This window comes from Lutra lutra, chromosome 8, assembly GCF_902655055.1.
Source record: "Lutra lutra chromosome 8, mLutLut1.2, whole genome shotgun sequence".
Taxonomy (NCBI): domain Eukaryota; kingdom Metazoa; phylum Chordata; class Mammalia; order Carnivora; family Mustelidae; genus Lutra; species Lutra lutra.
Genome location: NC_062285.1, coordinates 67,219,512 through 67,239,180, shown reverse-complemented (window position 1 = coordinate 67,239,180; position 19,669 = coordinate 67,219,512). Strand labels below are relative to the sequence as shown.

Below are 19,669 nucleotides of genomic sequence, written 5' to 3'. Positions count from 1 at the left end.
GTGAGTTCGTACAGGATATACACACGCATTTATTTCGTGATGTTTTCATCTTCAGACACGTGAAGTTGTGAGGATTAAATGGTTAAATAATTTGAAAAATGCAGAATAGTACCTAGTATGTCGTAAGTGTAAAGATATCAACAGTGTTGGGGCGCCTGGGTGGCTCAGTGGGTTAAGCCGCTGCCTTCGGCTCAGGTCATGATCCCAGGTCCTGGGTTCGAGCCCCGCATCGGGCTTTCTGCTCAGTGGGGAGCCTGCTTCCTCCTCTCTCTCTCTGCCTGCCTCTCTGCCTACTTGTGATTTCTCTCTGTCAAATAAATAAATAAAATCTTTAAAAAAAAAAAGATATCAACAGTGTTATGTAATTTGTACTTCCTACCTTTGTACTATAGTGTAGTATGTATAATATGCAACATCGTTTCAGACATGGAAGTCTGATGTGAGTCTTCAGTAAAAACCCAATCCTATTGTGAAAGGATGCTCTTTCTTTGTGATTGTTATGAAATCCATCATTTTCTTAGCCATGGGAAATTGAACATTTGAAAGCAGATGGGGCTGCACTGTTTACAGAGAATGGACATACTTTAAAATTTCCGAGTCATCCACTGTCAATGAACTGAATATATTTTTCATTTTACTTTTCCTCAGCTATATTTATACATTTATTTATTTGTTTTGGGCAGGCTGCTTTGAAATTCACTGTTTTCCACCCACATCTGACATAACTGCAGTGAAAAATGTGTTGATTCAGAATGCAAAGGTCAAAGAAAGTAGCAACTGAAAATAAGAAAAATGAAATGTTTTAAACACTGAGTCTAATTGAAAGATTTTGGCTTTTGAGTCTTAGGGCAACTCATGTCTGCTATTCTGAGTGAAAGCAGACAATTATTTTCAGAGGCTGTTTCCTTTCATTTTAATACATTTTCCTATATTCAGTGCTCTTTAAAATACAACTTAAACATTAAAAATACATTTTTTGGAAAGACTGCTAGTTATTTTGGTTATGCCAAAAAAGATAGAAAAATGTTTTGTAAACACTTTCTTTTGTTTGTTTTAATAATCAACATTTCATTTAGAAATGTAAATTAGTTTTTCCACCTGGGTCCATACATTCAGTCTTTCTGTTGGCCAACTGCCTTAGTCCTTATGTCCCCAGCTTCCCCCATGCTTCTTCCCATCTATCTCAGCCTTCAGGAAGCTTGGTTTTGCAGCCCAGGACACTGGCTGCTCTTCTGCTGTGCTTTTGGAAAGGGCAGGAAATAAGTCATAGTTGATTTCAGCTGTTCTGTTATGTGACATGATTTTGATTTTCTTTCTGTTGGGTCAGAAAAAAGAGCAATGCATTATCCAATGGAGTAGTGCCTCATTAGGGAATAGGCTCCAAATTAATTTATTTGAAAACTTACAGCTAAAACATTACATTTTTAGACTTACATAAAAGCACTCTCAGTTATCCCTTTCTTTGTTTTTAAATCGAGCAACAGAAATAAAGCAATTTTCCCTTAATGCTAGAGAAGAGTCCTAAATCCTATTATATGAGAATGAGCATAGTGGTTTTTACAGCTATTTGACAGAACATGATACTTAAATTTGGAAGTACAGCCTTTATGCTGACATTTATTTACAAAATGTACAAGAGGTTTTTGTATGTCTCTTCCAGATGGGAAATTATTACCTTTGGATACTTATTATTTCTTTAAATTTAGGCAATAATGTTGAAGTCCTCATGAGTGGCAACGTCAGGTGTTATAATATTGTGGTAGAAGCCATGAAAACATTCCCTGTCAATGAAAAGATTCAAGAAGTGAGTTGTTGCTTGCTCCATAGGCTTACATTAGGTGAGTTATAATTCTTGGTTAATTTATTATCATGGTCCATATGATTTAAGTATACATAACATATAATTCTTGTTTGTTGGTAAGTAGCATATTGACATACACTGGATGGAAATATTATAAAATAGCAAACTGTTCTGCCATGCTTAGAATTTCAAAAGCAGTGGCAAAAATTAATGTGCGTAATGTAAGAGAAGTCTTATCTTATTGTTAGTGGTATGTTTAAAGTATAACTGTATCTATAGTTGATATATACAAAAGAATAACCCTGACATGTACAAAAAATGTAGCACAAAGCAGAAGAATGCTCCAACCAATAAGTCATTACCATTGCTGGTAAAGCTACTCTGGGCTACATCTTTTCCCTGCTTTCTCTATAGAGTTAATGTGATCCAGTATTAAAAATCCATTAACTTGATCTTCAGATAAGGGTGCTTTTCTTTTTTTCCTCATTTATCTCTTAATACATTATTATATGTCCTATGTAGTGACTAGAGAATTTATTGCCTTTTCACTGTTTCAGAAGAAGCTTAATTTTCTCTTCCTAATTAAAAATAAAAACCCCAAGCCAATGAATAAGTATTTAGCATTTTGTCAAATTATGTAACCTAATTATGGGTTTAATGCATTTGAAGGCTTTATATAATTTGCTGTGTATTTTCTTTTTTTAAATATATTTTTAAAGACTTTATTTACTTGATAGAGAGAAACACAGTGAGAGAGGGAACACAAGCAGGGGGAGTGGGAGAGGGAGAAGCAGGCTTCCCGCTGAGCAGGGAACCCAATACGGGGCTTGATCCCAGGACCCTGGGATCATGACCTGAACCCAAGACAGACGCTTAACAACTGAGCCACCCAGGCGCTGCATTCGCTGTAAAATTTCATATAAATTGTCTGAAAGTATGAGAAGGTCAATATCACTGGTATTTGCCCAGAATCACACAGTTGGTCAACAGTGGAGCAGTTGTTGGCAGTGGCATGGTAGGGAAAAAGAAGGTTAAGGGAAATCCAAGTTTAGATAAATTGGTAAAAGTAGAAGAGAATCTTTTGAAATGACTTTCCAAGACTAGAGATCATTAAGGGCGGGAGTATGTCTGTTTAGTGGGTGAATGTGAGAGAGGCAAGAACATACAAAGTTGTTGATAAAGAAGAGCTATACCTAATTAAACTGCCTTTTGATTTTGAAGCCATTGATTACTATTTCGTGTGGGCTTTAGGCTTTTCATAATATAGGATCTTTTCCAATCCTGGCTTTGTGTCTCAAGGATCATTTAATTACACTTACACTTATTTATTTACATTTAATTGCATTACATTACATTTAATTACACTTATAGCTAAATAGGAGTATAGCATGCACACAAAGCTGGGGGAGGGGGTGTACAGGGAGAGGGAGAAGCAGACTCTCCACTGAACAGGGAGCCCAACAAGGGTCTTGATCCCAGGACTCTGAGATCATGACCCCGGATCATGACCTGATCATGACTGAGCCACTCTGGCGCCCCTCCTTTTTACTTCTAGAAGGAAACTGTTGACTGTTAGCGAGTTAAAATAAACTTAAATGAAAGGAGGCATGTATATGTGGAATATCATTTACAAATTCTTTCCTCATAAGGATTTAGATTTTTAGGTGAAGTATTGATTCTCAGAAAAGAGAACGTAGAAAGGGGTGAACTTCTTCCTGGTTTGGGTTGGAAGGGGTGAAATATTCTCTTATTATTTTGTTTTCCTCAGATGATCACAGATAAGATCAAGTAATGATGTGTGCCAATGAATTTTCTGAACAGCATTCCTTTAAGTGAAAGAAGGGTTCAGCAAAAGTGTTTAGTCACAAGGGAGGTTTCCTCCCTCACCTGTAGGAAATCAAGCTATTTTGTACAACGAATACTGTAGTACCATGCATAACAGATACCTCATTGTTTTATATGATAATGACATGAGGAGTAAAAGAACACAAAGTTAATGTAATCCAAACATATCACTATTTTTGCTCTGTCTGTTCCATTGTCTAAGATAATTAAATGACTTCATGAAATAAATTTTCAAACCTTTATGCAATCATATCAAGCTATCTTAATTAAATTAATATATATCTAATGTTATTAAAAATATCCACACTTCATATTTATTGATCTAAGTGCTGTTGTATAATTCAAGGTAATTTAAGTTCCACGGATGAGAATTCAGCTCATCTCTCACTTACCTTTTAGGTAATTTTTTTAATATTCTGGTGTTAAACGAGGTACATGAGTTTGTGGTGAAAGCCGTGCGGCGATATTCAGAGAATGCCACGTTACAGATTGCAGCACTCAGCTGTTTAGCGCTCCTCAGTAAGTAACTATACTCAAAAGGAAATTCTTACAGCTGCATTTGATCTTGATTGTGAACATTATAACAAGGCATCATTATAACAAAATCATATTTGGAGAAGGAATAGTTAAATGGCTTTTCTGTCCTAATGTAATTCATTTTCTAATAGAAGATACTTTCAAGGGAACTAACAGTTATGATAAGTATACCCTTCCCACTTTGTAGATGAGTAAATGCTTTGTTATTGGGCAGCTAATCCCAATTAATCTTCCTTTAGTCTATTAGATTTGTTGGGTACTCTCTTCCTCATTTGATGGAATAGCAGTATTCCGAGGTATGTAATATGTTTAAAAAGTCCTTATAATGAACTAAGGCCACAACTAAGGAATACCTCACTTTGGTCATAATGTTTCAAAATACAGACTTCACATTGGTCATTCAAACTGTAAGTAAGTCATATACTGATATTTTTTTCAAGCTGAGACCATTTTCTTAAATCAAGACTTAGAGGAAAAGAATGAGAATCAGGAGAATGATGATGAGGAAGAGGATAAATTGTTCTGGTTGGAAGCCTGTTACAAAGCATTGACATGGCATAGAAAGAACAAGCATGTGCAGGTTGGACTCCTTCATAAATATTACAGTTATTCAAAATTATGCTTGTGCAATCATATATGTTTTGACAGGTTTCTTTTTTCTCCCCTGATCCAGGAGGCTGCATGCTGGGCCCTTAACAATCTCCTTATGTACCACAGCAGTTTACATGAGAAGATTGGAGATGAAGACGGCCAGTCAGTAGTTTTGATTTTATATGATAGAAAATTTTAGTTACATTTTTAATTGATCCATATAAAATACTATAACTGCCACTTTTATTGTTAGAAATATTTTTTATATAGGCCTATATGTTTCAAGTGCTGACACAAAATAGTAGTGTATATACAATATTTTGATCCCTGATGAGTTGGAGAGTTACTATCTAATGATTTGGAATCAAGAGTCATTCGGAAGTTAGGAATCCCTGAGAAAAGAATCTATCAGTTTTCTAGCTGATCATTTAAAAATGCTATGTTAATTAATGTCAGGTGACAGAGATGGCAGAGCCATCTGTGACCTTTTCTGTTGCAGTGACTAGCTAGCAGGTTGTCAATATTGGGAATGAAATGTGGTCAGAGGCCTCCTTAGTGATTCCTCACTTGATGTTGCATTGTTGACCTTGACCTGTCTTCTCTTGAGAGGGATATTTGTAAGTGTCAGCTCTCAAGGAGGCTTTCTAAAGGAGTGTAAGTCAAGCCTCATAAGATCAACCCTCTTTCTCAAAGATACCAAGTGTTCACAGGAGTTTTGTGTATATCAGGGTTATTTCATGGTCTTGAACCTTTCTGCTTTATGGAAATGCTTATGTTTTCCGTGGGTATGCTCTTGCTTTTAATGACTTTTAAATGACTTATCTTGGAAACTTAAATAGTAATCGGTTACATCTCAAATCCTGAAAATCTGTTTGTATTGTGACCCATTGCCAACCTGGAGAGAATTAATAACACAGATGCTATTTAATTATATATCTCCATTTTGGAAGGAAACAGTAATTCTTTTGAAAGCTGTATGTTAAAACAGCATCATAATCCACTTTGAGCAATCTTTTTAAGAGGTTAGGTTCGTGGTGCAGTTTATAAATCTCAGCTCACAGTACACTGATTCCTCAATATCCATAGGAGAACTTTAAAACAAATACTTTATTAAAAGAAAATATATTATGCTCTGCACTTTTAAAACTCCTGATGCTTCTTTATGATTTTTTTTCTTTTCTTATTTCTATTACCTTCTTTTTCTCACTTGATTTTTTTTTACTCTTAATACCTCTTTATATACTGGCTGAGCCTTACCCCCCTACTGCTTATCAGTTTTGAAGAGAGAGAGAAATACTGATTTATTAGTATTTAGTGGATTTGAACTATCTTTTTTTTTTTTTAAAGATTTTATTTATGTATTTGACAGAAAGTGAGAGATCACAAGTAGGCAGAGCAGCAGGCAGAGAGAGAGGGGGAAGCAGGGTTCCTGCTGAGCAGAGAGCCCGATGCAGGGCTCAATCCCAGGACCCTGAGATCATGACCTGAGCTGAAGGCAGAGGCTTAACCCACTAAGCTACCCAGGTGCCCCTTGAACTATCTTTTAAATATAAAACTGTTTAATTATAATTCACTCTTATAAGTGGAGGTAGATTCAAATGTTGTTTATATGTCTTTGTTTGTTGTTAGATTAGACAATACATGAATTTTGAACTAATTATTAAAAAGGTTACCATTAATATTGTGATTGAATTTGTGAAAGGTTCCCAGCTCATAGGGAAGTGATGCTTTCCATGCTGATGCATTCTTCATCAAAAGAAGTCTTCCAGGCATCTGCAAATGCATTGTCGACTCTGTTAGAACAAAATGGTAAGGGGTGCACCATTTTTTAATATGAGGAAACACATTTTGTATTTTTTTAAATTACAAAGGCAGTACATTATAAAAATTCAAATATGTAGATTTATGTATCTGATATATAGAGCTATTTATATATAGGTAAAAGGATAAAGAAGGAAATAAACATTTTGATTTTTCCCCTGAATTTCTATGTGTTTACTCACCTGTGGCATATACTATATATTTTCTATTTTTTGCAGAAATGGGATAATACTAATAATTTTATAAGCAGATTTTACATGTTTTCTTTTATTGTGCTGACAAATGTAAAATTTCATAACATTTTTAATGACAGTGTAATTTCCCAGTGTGCACCTAGATCCTATTTCATGAACCAGTTTCTCATTGATGGACTTTTACCTTGTGTTGAGTGGGATTTTTTTTTTTTTTAATTTTTTGGTACCAAATGGCCACTTTTTTCCATTTTCTTAAATACACTGTCTCTGTTATTTTTTTTTTAAGATTTTATTTATTTATTTGACAGACAGAGATTACAAGTAGGCAGAGAGGCATGCAGAGAGAGACGAAGAAGCAGGCTCCCTGCTGAGCAGAGAGCCCAATGCAGCACTCAATGCCAGGACCCTGGGATCATGACCTGAGCCAAAGGCAGAGGCTTTAACCCACTGAGCCACCCAGGCGCCCATCTGTTATTTTCTTAAGGAACACTTTCTAGATAATGCAATGGGTGGAGAGATTTTCACCATTCTAAAATCTAGCAAAATTGTCCTTTACATGTAAGTCTTCTAGTTTTCCTTTGTTAAGCAGACAAAAATGGCTATTATACCTTTGGAAAGACTCTGAGTTTTAAAATTGAGGCTCTGGCTGTTGAGATTCCAGGCCCCCATGAACAGGAAATACTGCCAGAAAACCCTGGGAGAAAACTCATCAGAAAGGCATTGGGACTTGGCAGCTCTTGCAGGATATTTTTGGAGCGAGCAAAATAGAGAAAAACATGCAAAGCTGGAAACAGAGACCGATGCTAACACCACCTGTTAGTAGAGAACCTGCATAGAGTGAAAGGAATCCAGAAACCACTCCATGCATGTTTCTGCTGTTATTTAAGTCAAATCAAGAGGAAAATAATTTCTTCTTCCTCTTCCTCCTTTCTCACTCCACCTCTCAGATGGCACTTTAATAAAAAACTTCGGCAGGCAAGAGCCCTTACAGACAGACAGGGGTTGCCCTCCGGGATGATGAGTCAGAGTAGGAGTGGTAGAAAAGGGAATTGCTGTCCTTAAATCTCCCATCTACTGTGCAGAGGCCTGAACAGGATCTCATTCCTGAACAGAAGACCAGACTTGGTTGCTTTTGTGTGGCCCATCTAGGGCACATTTAGGAGAGGAGAGTAACCTTGACTATGTACACATATTGTGTTGGTGCTGCAGTTTTTCACCCCAAGGAAATCTTTGACATGCCAACAAAATAACTAGTATCTGAGGATTAGTTAACGTTTGGAGTCAACCATGTTGACTCTTTGTTCAGAATCAGTGCCCTGCTCTTCCTGGTTCCTTACCTCTTTGTTCTTGGCCACTTGCTGGCTAAACTGTACTCAGATCCCTTGTATTGTTCTTGGAGTTCTGCCTTAGGAGAATATTAAGAACTGAGCAGCTCTGTCACCACCCTCTATAGGCAACTTCTCATTGAAAGATGCTTGGGAACATTGGATATGCAGGGCTGGCTGTGGTTTTCTAGAAAAATGACTGGACTTGCAGGCAGAGGAACTGGTTTCTGTCATGGTGTTACCCAAGCCAAAGCTTGAACATCTTGTGTGACGATTTCCTCATTTAATCAATTAATTAATGCAGTTAATGTTTACTGAGCTGCAGCCAGACAATGATCTAGGCCTTTGGGATGTATCAGTTAAATACAATACTCCCAGGTTCAGGGAGCTTAAACTCTAGTAGTGGGAAAGACAGATAATAAGGCTAAATAAAATATATGATATGTGAGGTAGCTATGAAGAAAAGTAAAGCAAAGGAGGAGGATATGTGTTAAGGGTCAGAGGAGATAAAATGGTGACAAGGCAACCAGGAAAGAAGGTGAATATTGACCAAATAGCCAGAGGAAGTTGCATGTTATTATTGGCTCCTTAAGGCAGGTAACTGATGCTAAAATGGAGTGGGAGAGGTCAGGAGTATTGTGTAGATATACGGTAAATGAGATAAAATGTCTAAAGTGTTCTGTAAACTGTGAAGTGACTCCATGATGTAATTTCTTCTAGGTCCATTGTTTGATGAGATATCTATTCTCAGTTTTTAAGTTCAATTTTTAAGCCAAAAGTTAGGTTAGTGTCCAGGACAGTGGTTGTCTTAATGTGTGGTCCCTGGAACATTAACATCTCCAGGGAGCTTGTTAAAAATGGAAATTCTAGGACCCATTCATACCTGATGAACCACAAACTCTGGGTTTGGGACCCAGCATTCTGTTTTTCAACAGGCTGTCCGGGGGGCACTGATGCTTTCAGCAGTTTGAGAACTGCCAGTCTAGAGGGACCTCCATCTTTTAAAGGATTCCCTTGGTTAGAATTTAGCAGGGGCTGTTAAAACTTCCGACATGACCAAGCAAAATAACCAACTTATCATATTTTAATTTCTGGGTGTTTTTAAAAAGTATGAGTTTCTCAGATTCGGGCAGTATTTTAGAAATGTGTACATCAATTTCACTTATTCTTGAGTTTTCTCTACTTTCTATCATTTCTTCCTTTCCCAATTTGAGGTTGGTAACCCATTCTCAAAATGCAACTCTTTTGGGGATGCCTGGGTGGCCCAGTTCGTTAAGTGACAGCCTTCGGCTCAGGTCACGATCTTGGAGTCTTGGGATCGAGTCCTGCATTGGGCTCCCTGCTCAGCAGGGAGTCTGCTTCTCCCTCTGACCCTCCTCTCGCTCTCTCATTCTCTGTCTCCCAAATAAATAAATAATTTTTAAACCCCCCCACAAAATACAGCTCTTTCTTAACTTAGGATGGGGTTATGTCTGATAAACTCACTTGTAGGTTGAAAATATTGGCAGTTGAAAATGCATTTAATACACCTAAACTACTGAATATCACAATTTAGCCTACCTGAACTGAAATGTGCTCAGAAGACTTACAGTAACCTAGAGTTGGGCAAAATCATCTACCACAAAGCCTATTTTTCGAATACTGTACTGAACGTGAAGAACAGAATGAGAGGTAGAGAGTGTTCGTTAAGTGTATTGTTTATTCACTCATAATTTTGTGGCTCACTGCCACCGCCCAGCATCGAGAAAGAGTATCATACCACACATTGTTGGTCCAGGCAAAGATCAAATTTCAAAATTTGAAGTATGGTTTCTACTGTATGTGTATCATTTTCACATCATCACAAGGCTGAAAAATCATAAGTTGGCCCACCTGAAGTTGGGACCCTCTGTGGTACTTAAGTTAACACTCCGTAAGTTTCATTTCCTGCCAGTTTCAGAGTGCTAAATTACAGTGTGTAATGTTGGAATTGGCATTTATATAGAGTCTTCAAGACAACTGAGATTTATATGGAAACTTCAAGATAACGAATTTGCATTTAGTGAAAGAAGTCTATAAATACAAAGAAAAAAATATTCTGTAATCATTGTTGGGATGTAGTTACTTACCCACATATAGTGTAAGTTAGTTGTAAAGCATATCTATATTTCTTTTTTTTAAAGATTTTATTTATTTATTTGAGAGAGAGAGAGGGAGAGAGAGCATGAGCAGGGGGAGGGGAAGAAGGAGAAGGAGAGGGAGAAGCAGACTCCCTGAGTCTGCTTGAGCAGGGAGCCCAACTCAGGGTTCGATCCCAGGACCCTGGGATCATGACCTGAGCCAAAGGCAGATGCTTAACTGACTGAGCCACTCAGGCACCCCCATATCTGTATTTCTTAATCTTTGGCATTTCTTTGTGAAATTACGTAATTATTCTCTCTATAAGTGCTTTCCGTCCCTTTGCACATGATGGCATACACGGAAAGAATAATGTTTGTACAGTCCACTGAGATAAATGGAGAAGGTAGCTCAAGGCTGAAGGCAGCCCAGCATGTTCCCAGCCCTTGTCCCGCTCCACTCCCCCTGTCCCCCCGGAGCTGAGAGATGGTTGGTATCTACGTGCACCTGTAACTGATTCCCAGCTCACTAGCGTCTAGGATACCTAGCAAATCTTAGCTGTATGTAAGTGCACTTATTCTGTGAAGCTGTTATAAATATTAGAATCAATTTTAACTTTCATTCTTATTTTGGAGAGCATTTTTTAAAACGTTTTTTTTCTGTAGAAACAATTCTTCCACATGGTTGGGATTGCATTAGTACCAGTCTGCTCATTCTATATGAATAAAGCTGTAAAATTAAAACCTCAACCTAAATGGTTAATAAATGTAAAAGAATTGACATGGTGTGTATTTTAGAGAGAGAAACATTAATGATCTTTAAGTTACAGTGAAACATAAATTCCGTGTGTACTTGTATATGCTTTTCTATGCATTTGGATTATCTTAACATTCTGTGTCTTACTGCGAAATTATGAAAATGTGCTTTCATTTCTATGAGTAACGTAAAAAAATTTTATAGTTAATTTCAGAAAGATCCTGTTGTCCAAAGGAATATACCTCAATGTACTGGAGTTAATGCAGAGGCATATACATTCTCCAGAAGTTGCTGAAAGTGGCTGTAAAATGCTAAATCATCTCTTTGAAGGAAGGTAATATAGATTCATGCACTTACGCCAAATAGATACTCTCGGACCAGGTAGAATATCAATATTTCAAACATATTCTAAGAATTAGAAGAAAAAGAAAAGACAGCTGCAGATTGAAACATTGTGGAACATAATCTCATCTCACTGATACTACAGAGTTAGTTTATCTGACTATGGAAAGGGATGATAGAGGTGGTAGAAACATGTTGAAGGTCAGTTTTTGTACTCTGCTTGGTGTTGACAACGTTTCAAAAAATGGCAGTTATACAGCTTGTGACCTTAAAAAGTTTTTCAAATTATTATATATGAAAGGTATATGAGATAAAAGTAGAATGTGGCTTCTAATTGTTGCTTTTTTCACAGCTAATGTTTATTATTATTCTTTCATTTGCATTAACTTTGTCTTCTCTTCCTGCTCTGGGGGTGGATGACAGGGTGGGGTGGGGAATGGAGTGGAGGGGTGAGTGGAGGGGAGGACAGAACTACTGGCTTAAAACCCCCCCCCACAAAACCCGTTTAAAAAGATGAAAACTGAATTACGTACAGAAGGTTCTTGCTGAAGGAATGCTCAGGGCCTTTCTGCATTTTATTAGGCCTAAGAATGTGAAGTAACTTTGGTGTAGTCTGAGTAAATTCAGAATTTTCAAAAGAAAAAATAAATGGCACAGATGATACAGTAAAAAGTTATTTTGTGTCCTGACTTTCCCACTAATTTTAGCTAACTATTTGATCTGTAAATATCAGGTTACTCATTGGTAAAGAGAGATGATAATAATAACCTCATAAATTATAAATTTAAAACGTAAGTATTAAATCAGTTAATTTTTACAAAGTTAGGATAATGCCTGTACATTTTAAGCACTCAGTAAATCACAGCTATTATCATTATTACTGTTATTAAATATGAATAAATGAAACGCATATAGCAAGGTCAACTATAGCGCATCTATAGGCTTTTAAAGGAATAGGGTTATATTTTTAATATCAGTCTGGCTAACTGATTTATGTTAATATATATCATATCTTTGAGTCATATTTGTTTTATTTAAATGTTGTCCTTGAATATTTGAGTACAAAGTTTATCTCCAGTGGTGGTTTTCATGGTCCTGGGAGTGTGTGAACCTTTATGACTGAGACCAAAACAAAGTGGAATATTCAACAGTTTAAGATCCTGTAGACTGTGGGCAATCCGTGCTCCTGGCTTTTTCCTCCTGTGTAAAATTGATGAAGTTTTAGTCCTAGGGATTCCAAGTTAACTAGGACCACGTGCCTGTGACTAAAGAACTCAACGTCTAGTGGGGGAGACCAACATGTAAGCAGATAGTTACAATACTGTGTGAGAGGCCACAGCAGGGATGTGTGAGGGGCACAGGGATTGGGGGAGGAGTGTTTGGGGTGGAGTGACCTAACAAGAGAAGCCATAAGGAGGGCACGTGTTTAAACTGGGGCTTACTTGTGAACGGGAGGACTGTATTACAGGGACCACAGAACCACATGATGGGAGGGCAAGGTTCTGATAGGCACGGGTTTCAGTCAACGGGGTGCTGTGTAAAGCAGCGCCTTTTACAGTTTGTAGTATCCACTGAAGTCTAGTCAAGTGGCATTTCTTCATATGGCAAAGAAAGAATAGCTATAACACCTTAGAGAGACTGACTTGAATGCAAATAAAACTAATTAAAAATACTGAAAAAAATTAAAAGCCCGGTGGTGGTAATTTGGGAGAGGCAGGTTGGTATGTGGTAAAGCGCCCTGACCTTGGGGCTCAGTCAAGTTGGCGTTCCAGTCCTGGCTCTGACCTTCTAGTGATAGGACCTTGATAATGTAACCTCCGTCAACCTAAACTCTTCATGGAAAATGCCTACTTTTCAGATGATAACACCTACTTTTCTGGGGTGTTGCCAGTGACCTGTGTGTAGCTCTGGAGGAAGTTGTGTTTTGTGAAACTAAATAAAAGAATTCCTACGTTGCTATGAATTCCACTTCTTGAGGCCAGAGGTTAATTAAATAATTAAAATATCTATGCTCATGTTACTGAATTCAAATGCATTTGCATACAGCTTTTTTTCTGATAAAATAGAATGGTTCTGTTTTCCTGTGCTTATCTCAACTTGGTGTTTGTACAATGGAATCAGGTTGTACTTCTAATAACACTTCAATGTTCTATCTCCAGCAACATGACCCTGGATACAATGGCAGCAGTGGCCCCCAAAATAATAACAGTTATGAAAAGTCATGAGGCATCCTTATCAGTGCAGCTGGAGGCACTCAGAGCTGTTTTACATTTTATAGTTCCAGGTAAGTTACATAATAGATAGAGAGATGGCAATTTTAATGGATTTTCTGACTTTTTATGACTTATCTACTTTCTATGCAAAAAGGACCAGTTTCTCCCAACCAACTTCAAATCTCCCCACTAAATCCAAAATTAAATAGAGAGTAAAAAGAGGTGTGGAAGAGTCAGATTAACTTACAAGAAAATTCAATAACTTATTTACGCAAGAAATCATTACAAAATAAATCATGGGTTGTTACCTCTAAGGAGAGTGTCCACTCTGATAATACTTTTCAATTTCTGCTGCCATCCAAGTTGTTTTTTTCTTGTCTGAACTATAAAAATAACTAACTAATATTCACACTTTCTCTTTTGCTCTTTTTAGTCCTTCTTCACTCTGTGGTTGAATTAATCTTTCTCAAATAGCACCACATGGCTTTTACTCATTAACCTCAGCAGCTTCTCTCCTCTCCTGTTTACGTCCTACTTACCTCTCCTGTGACCTTGTTTGTCCTCCATATCCTGTTTGAAACACCTGCTCCCCCATTCATTCAACATACATTTATTAAGTACCTCTTATGTTCTAAACATTGTGATGGCTGCACAGTTATGACAATGATGAAAAAGGCATACTATACTATTAAAGGAGCTTCAAGGCAGACAGATTTGCAAATGCATAATGTCTAGGCAGTATGAGTGGAGCTGTTAGAGCCATAGGTTTACATAAAAGGCTCTGAGAATAGTGGTGGAGGCCCAAGTAATTTATTCAAAGGAGGAAGTCAGGATTGAGATATTTGAAGTTGACGGCTGTATGAAACTGGCCTGGTGGAAAGGCTGGGCAGGATATTACAGGCAGAAGGAGAGCGTGCACGTGGTCTAGGGTGAGTGAAGCGTGGTGTATGGGGAGATTGGTGTCAGAGGATAAATGTGGAATGACTGGCAGAGGCGTGAGGTCAAGGGCTTGAACACGACACTGAGCAGTGTGTGCTTTTTTAACAGAAGTCCATTCAAATTTATTTATTTATTTGTTTGTTTGTTTGTTTATTGATTCCTTTTTTTTTAAGATTTTTTTTTTTTTGGACAGAGATATATATATATAGAGAGATCACAAGTAGGCAGAGAGGCAGGCAGAGAGAGGGGGAAGCGGGCTTCCTGCTGAGCCGAGAGCCCGATGTGGGGCTCCATCCCAGGACCCTGGGATCATGACCTGAGCCGAAGGCAGAGGCTTAACCCACTGAGCCATCCAGGTGCCCCTCAATCTAAATTTATTAAAAGTATTTATAAAAACTGTAGTGTTATGGGCAAATCTGCAATTTACGACAATAACGCTGTGCTGTGGAGGACGACTGTCAGGGCAGAAGCTTCCTCCAGAGAGAGCTTGTTGGAAGCCATAATAGTCAGATGAGACATGGTGGGGGCCCAGCAATGGAAACAGAGGGAAGGGTGGATCTGAGAGATGGGGAGGAGACAGATTTACAGGACTTTCTGCCTACTGAGAATCAAGGAGGGGATTACTTGCTGTTGGGTAAAATTCCTAATTGTTTTAAAACCCAATTTGTGTGTGTGTGTGTGTCTCCTTTTTAGGTGAAATCTTCCTAAATCTACCACTGTCTGTAATCATATCGACATTTTATGTTTTTAAGATTCAGTACAGGGGCGCCTGGGTGGCTCAGTGGGTTAAAGCCTCTGCCTTCGGCTCAGGTCATGATCCCAGGGTCCTGGGATCGAGCCCTGCATCGGGCTATCTGCTCAGCAGGGAGCCTGCTTCCTTCTCTCTCTGCCTGCCTCTCTGCCTACTTGTGATCTCTGTCTGTCAAATAAATAAATAAAATCTTTAAAAAAAAAAAAGACTCAGTGCAAGAATATACATTTTTTTCAAGGAGAGGGCTTTCTTCAGTCATCTTTTTGTTTTTTTTAAATCCCCTGGTATGTTGAACTAAAATAGCTATTTGATTAATATATTTTGAATTGAATCATGATGTGCTATTCAGAGTTGTCTGGCAACTTTTAAGGTATAATTTAACAGACATAATTTTGCTTGAAAATAATACTACAAGTGTTTTTTGAACTTTGTAGATTCTAAAAACCAAAATAAAGTGGAACCATTTTGATTATCCTTAAAGGTGTCAGCCTTAATCTTCTGAGGGTGGATTCGAGTTCTAAAAATAAGCACAAGACATTCAGAACCAAATCTGTTAATTAATAAAATAATGCTCTCTCAGTTCAAAAGCAAATTTTGAATGTAATATTTCTTCTATTGTTCTTAGATTGACCCTGAAATAATACTGATAGTCAGTAATCTTTAGATATTTGAAATGATGTATTTAAATGATAAATGATGTTTTTTATAATAATGCTTAGATGTATTAAACAAGTACCCTTGAAAATAATTTTATAAGTTTAGGATTATATTTCTTGTATGGAAATACATCTCAAATGATTCATTTAGAAACATACCAGTATATAAATACATTTCTTTATTATTAATCATGTACTTTATTCTATGCTACCATACTATATTACCATACCACACCATGCTATCCCATACTATACCATACTAAATCTTACCATTTTGTATATCAATGAGTAATTATAGTATCAGTACCCCAATAGTTTTGAGGTTGATTATGATTCTGGTTTGAACATGGAATGGGTGAGGTAGGTGCTTATAATATCTAAATTCATTTATTAACTAGATCATATTCAGATATTCTTAGTTGTAACAAAGGTATATATTATAGCAAAGTTATCAGTATCCAATTTAGGTTCACATATGGCGTATGGTGTTATGTCTCTTAAGTTTCTTTCAATCTAGTACTTTTCAACTTCTCTTTTTTATTAACAATAAGTTACTGGAGTAATGGACTCTGGCTTTAGTAAAATAACAATAAATGTACAGTTATTTTAATAAAATATGATTTCACTGTTTTTTCTTGACTTTTATTAGTTCTAGAGGAAATAATGTAAAATTATTTTTAATTTTTTATTAACATATAATGTATTATTAGACCCAGGGGTACAGGTCTGTGAATTGTTAGGTCTACACACTTTACAACCCTCACCATAGCACATACAATGTAAAATTATTTAAGAAGGAACTTGTACAAATTGGGAAGTGTATAGAGGAAGGTAATTGTGAGTATAAAACCACCTCCAGGAGAACAATTAGAGAAACTGGATTTATTTAATCTGGAGATGATTTAGGATGATATGAAAATTATAATATAGCCCATTCATTTGTAGTTAATAACAATAAAATTTAACAACTTGGAGGAATTAAAATGTGTCAGTCATTATTCAAAGTGCTTTATGTATATAAACTTTTAAAATTCTCACAGCAACCCATAAGGCAGATACTGCTTTGTATGTGGGTGCCATTTTACAGATGATGAAACTGAGGCATTGAGATGGAGAGATTTTAAGGTCACAACTCATATAACGGAGATTCAACCTATGCAGCCCGACTCCAGAGTAGGCACTTTTAAATACTCGTTTTTGCAACAAGCATATATTGAACAGCTGTTACATCTAAAGCACTATGTTTGAAACTCTTGTTGATCTGGAGATGATTAGGCTCTGGATTGTGTCCTCAAAAAGTTTGCAGTACATACAGTTTAAAGGACTATCACGTGGAAAGGAAATTATATTTGCTATGGACATTAGAAACTCAAGTGCTATAGCAAAGACCAGAGATGAAATTTATGGTAATGTTCATTTGGTCTTATTGTAAGAAGGATGTTTATTGAGACTCATTCCATGTGATGACGTTTTTACTTACTACTCAGCATGCCTGCTCTTAGTGGTTATGTCTGCTTGGGAGATATAATGGGCAATTTCAGAAATTAATGTGGGCTCAGTTACTGAAAATGAGACACAGAGAGTTTAAGGGACTTGCCCAAGGTCATACAGCTGTAGTGAATGTCTGAGCCTGTTTGAATACATTTTAAAATGAGGACTGAAAGCTCTAGGAGGGTGGAGATCCATCCAGCCTTCGTTATTCATTGTGGAATTCCCAACGTGTAGCAACACCTCCAGCATGTAGGTAGCCTTCAAGTTTTTTTTGTTAGGTAAATGGAAACCTATATATGGAGCCAGTTTATAGTTCGTGTTAGTACAAATTATTAAAATGAAAGATTATAAGAATTGTTTATTAATCACTATTTCTATAGTCAGGTTTTGGAGACATCATTCATTCATAATAATTGTATTATGTACTCTATTATATAACCAATATTTTTTGACTTCCTGTCTTTTCAAGTTTTAGAGTAGTTTTGTTACCATGTAGCTTAATAAGGAATATGTTTCCTTTAAGTAACTTAATACTACTATATAGCCTTAGAGCACTTTTAACAAAACTACGTGCTCCTTACCATCATAATGCTGAAACTAAAATCTTTTTTCTTTTTGCTGTTGGTCCAGCTGTTCTTTTATGTCTGCATTTCACATCTGACCTTTTTCTGTTGCAGTCCAAATAACGGAGCTTCTCTCAAGTGGTCCATTGTTGCATAAAAATCTTTCAACATCTGATGAGTACAGCCTATTCATACAAAAAAGATATTGTTTGCAAAAAAGAAATTGAAAAATTTCTCCACATAGTAACTTCTTGCTAGTTATTTATTTGCTTAATTTTCTTTTTTATTTAATAAAAAAGATTTTCTTATTGGTTTCAGAGGTAACATTTAGTGATTCATCAGTTGCCAGTATAGTGCTCATTATATTAAGTGCCCTCCTTAATGCCCATCACCCAATTATCCCAAAATTCAGGAAACATCCACGTATACTGTATTTATTTTATATTCAATGATAAGTTGTTTTTATAAATTTCTTAAAGATAAGGGTTGTTTCTTTGATAAGAAACATTCTTTTCTATGCATTAGGAAAAAGTACAACATGGGTATGTATTGTTAAGTTAATTATGATCATTTCTATGAAGTGACAATCTTTATGAGAATTTATTTATTTATTCATTTATTTATTTAGGGATGCCAGAAGAATCTGGAGAAGATACTGAATATCAACATAAGTTAAATATGGTTAAAAAACAGTGTTTAAAGAATGATATTCATAAACTAGTCCTAGCAGCTTTGAACAAGGTATGTACAATGTAGGTTTTCTGCCTTTGTACCATTAACTAGAATATGAAATATGGGGATATGGAAGGGCTGTTTTCACTTAAGTTTTCCACCTTCTGTTTACTATGATAGGAGGAAGTTATGTGGGTGGAAACATAAGATGCCAGTAGGGATGTAGGGGGTGAAGAGACGTTTCATTCCATTAAGGGAAGTGTATTCTTGACTACAGACTTGGACAGGTTCTTTAGATGGCTAGTAACATAAATCCACTCCAGTCTACTCAATCAAAAGAACTAAAGAGCTAGATGTTCAGCTAAGACTGATAGGAACTATGGCTGCTATTTTCTTTCTTTTAGCTGCTTATCTTTCTTTTCAGGTGTAGAAAGTTCAGTCCATGAAGACACACATGGCACAATGTTGAAGTCATCTTTGATTACATGGGCTTACTTTCATTACTCTCTTCAGAGATAAACTCTGAAATGGTTCAGTGTGCATGGTTTCTTCCCATTTTTAGTTATTTACATATCTATACATTTGCAATAATATAATGACTATAATCGACATTCATGCTAAGTGTGAAAAAAGAGGGGAATTAAATTTATATTGTGGAATGCAATAGGTATTGATGGAATTAAGGAGGTTTGGAAGTTTATTGTGAGATGAATTGGTCTTTAAGAAAGATGTAAGAGTAAAGATGTAAAGAATGATTAGAGTTAATGTTTTCATGGAAGGAAGAGAGTAGTCAAAGTAGTTAATGGAAATGATTTCTCATGATTCATTGTACTTTGAAAAATGTCACAGTTAGAATAGCCTGCAGAGAGATCTCCTTTAAAAATTCAATTTAAATTGAATTTATAATGTAATTATCTATGATATATTTTAGTCATTTGTACTGAAATCTTAATATGATTTTTGAGTATAGCAATATAATGGGTTGAATTCAATTCCAGAAATATTTGATCAGAATCAGTAGGTGGAAGGAACTGTGTTGGGCATTTGGAAGACAAAAGCGAACATGTTTTGTAAC

General features: G+C 36.4%; 1 protein-coding gene across 1 annotated transcript in view; it reads left to right on the top strand.

Moving 5' to 3' along the window:
* The window catches only part of LRRK2 (leucine rich repeat kinase 2), a 133,229-nt gene that overhangs the window by 14,622 nt on the left and 98,938 nt on the right, over positions 1 to 19,669 (top strand). The window contains 8 exon segments of the mRNA XM_047740921.1: positions 1,707 to 1,838; positions 4,046 to 4,165; positions 4,624 to 4,763; positions 4,857 to 4,936; positions 6,477 to 6,583; positions 11,172 to 11,301; positions 13,469 to 13,593; positions 18,551 to 18,663. Of these exon segments, the coding sequence (XP_047596877.1) occupies positions 1,707 to 1,838; positions 4,046 to 4,165; positions 4,624 to 4,763; positions 4,857 to 4,936; positions 6,477 to 6,583; positions 11,172 to 11,301; positions 13,469 to 13,593; positions 18,551 to 18,663 (947 nt within the window).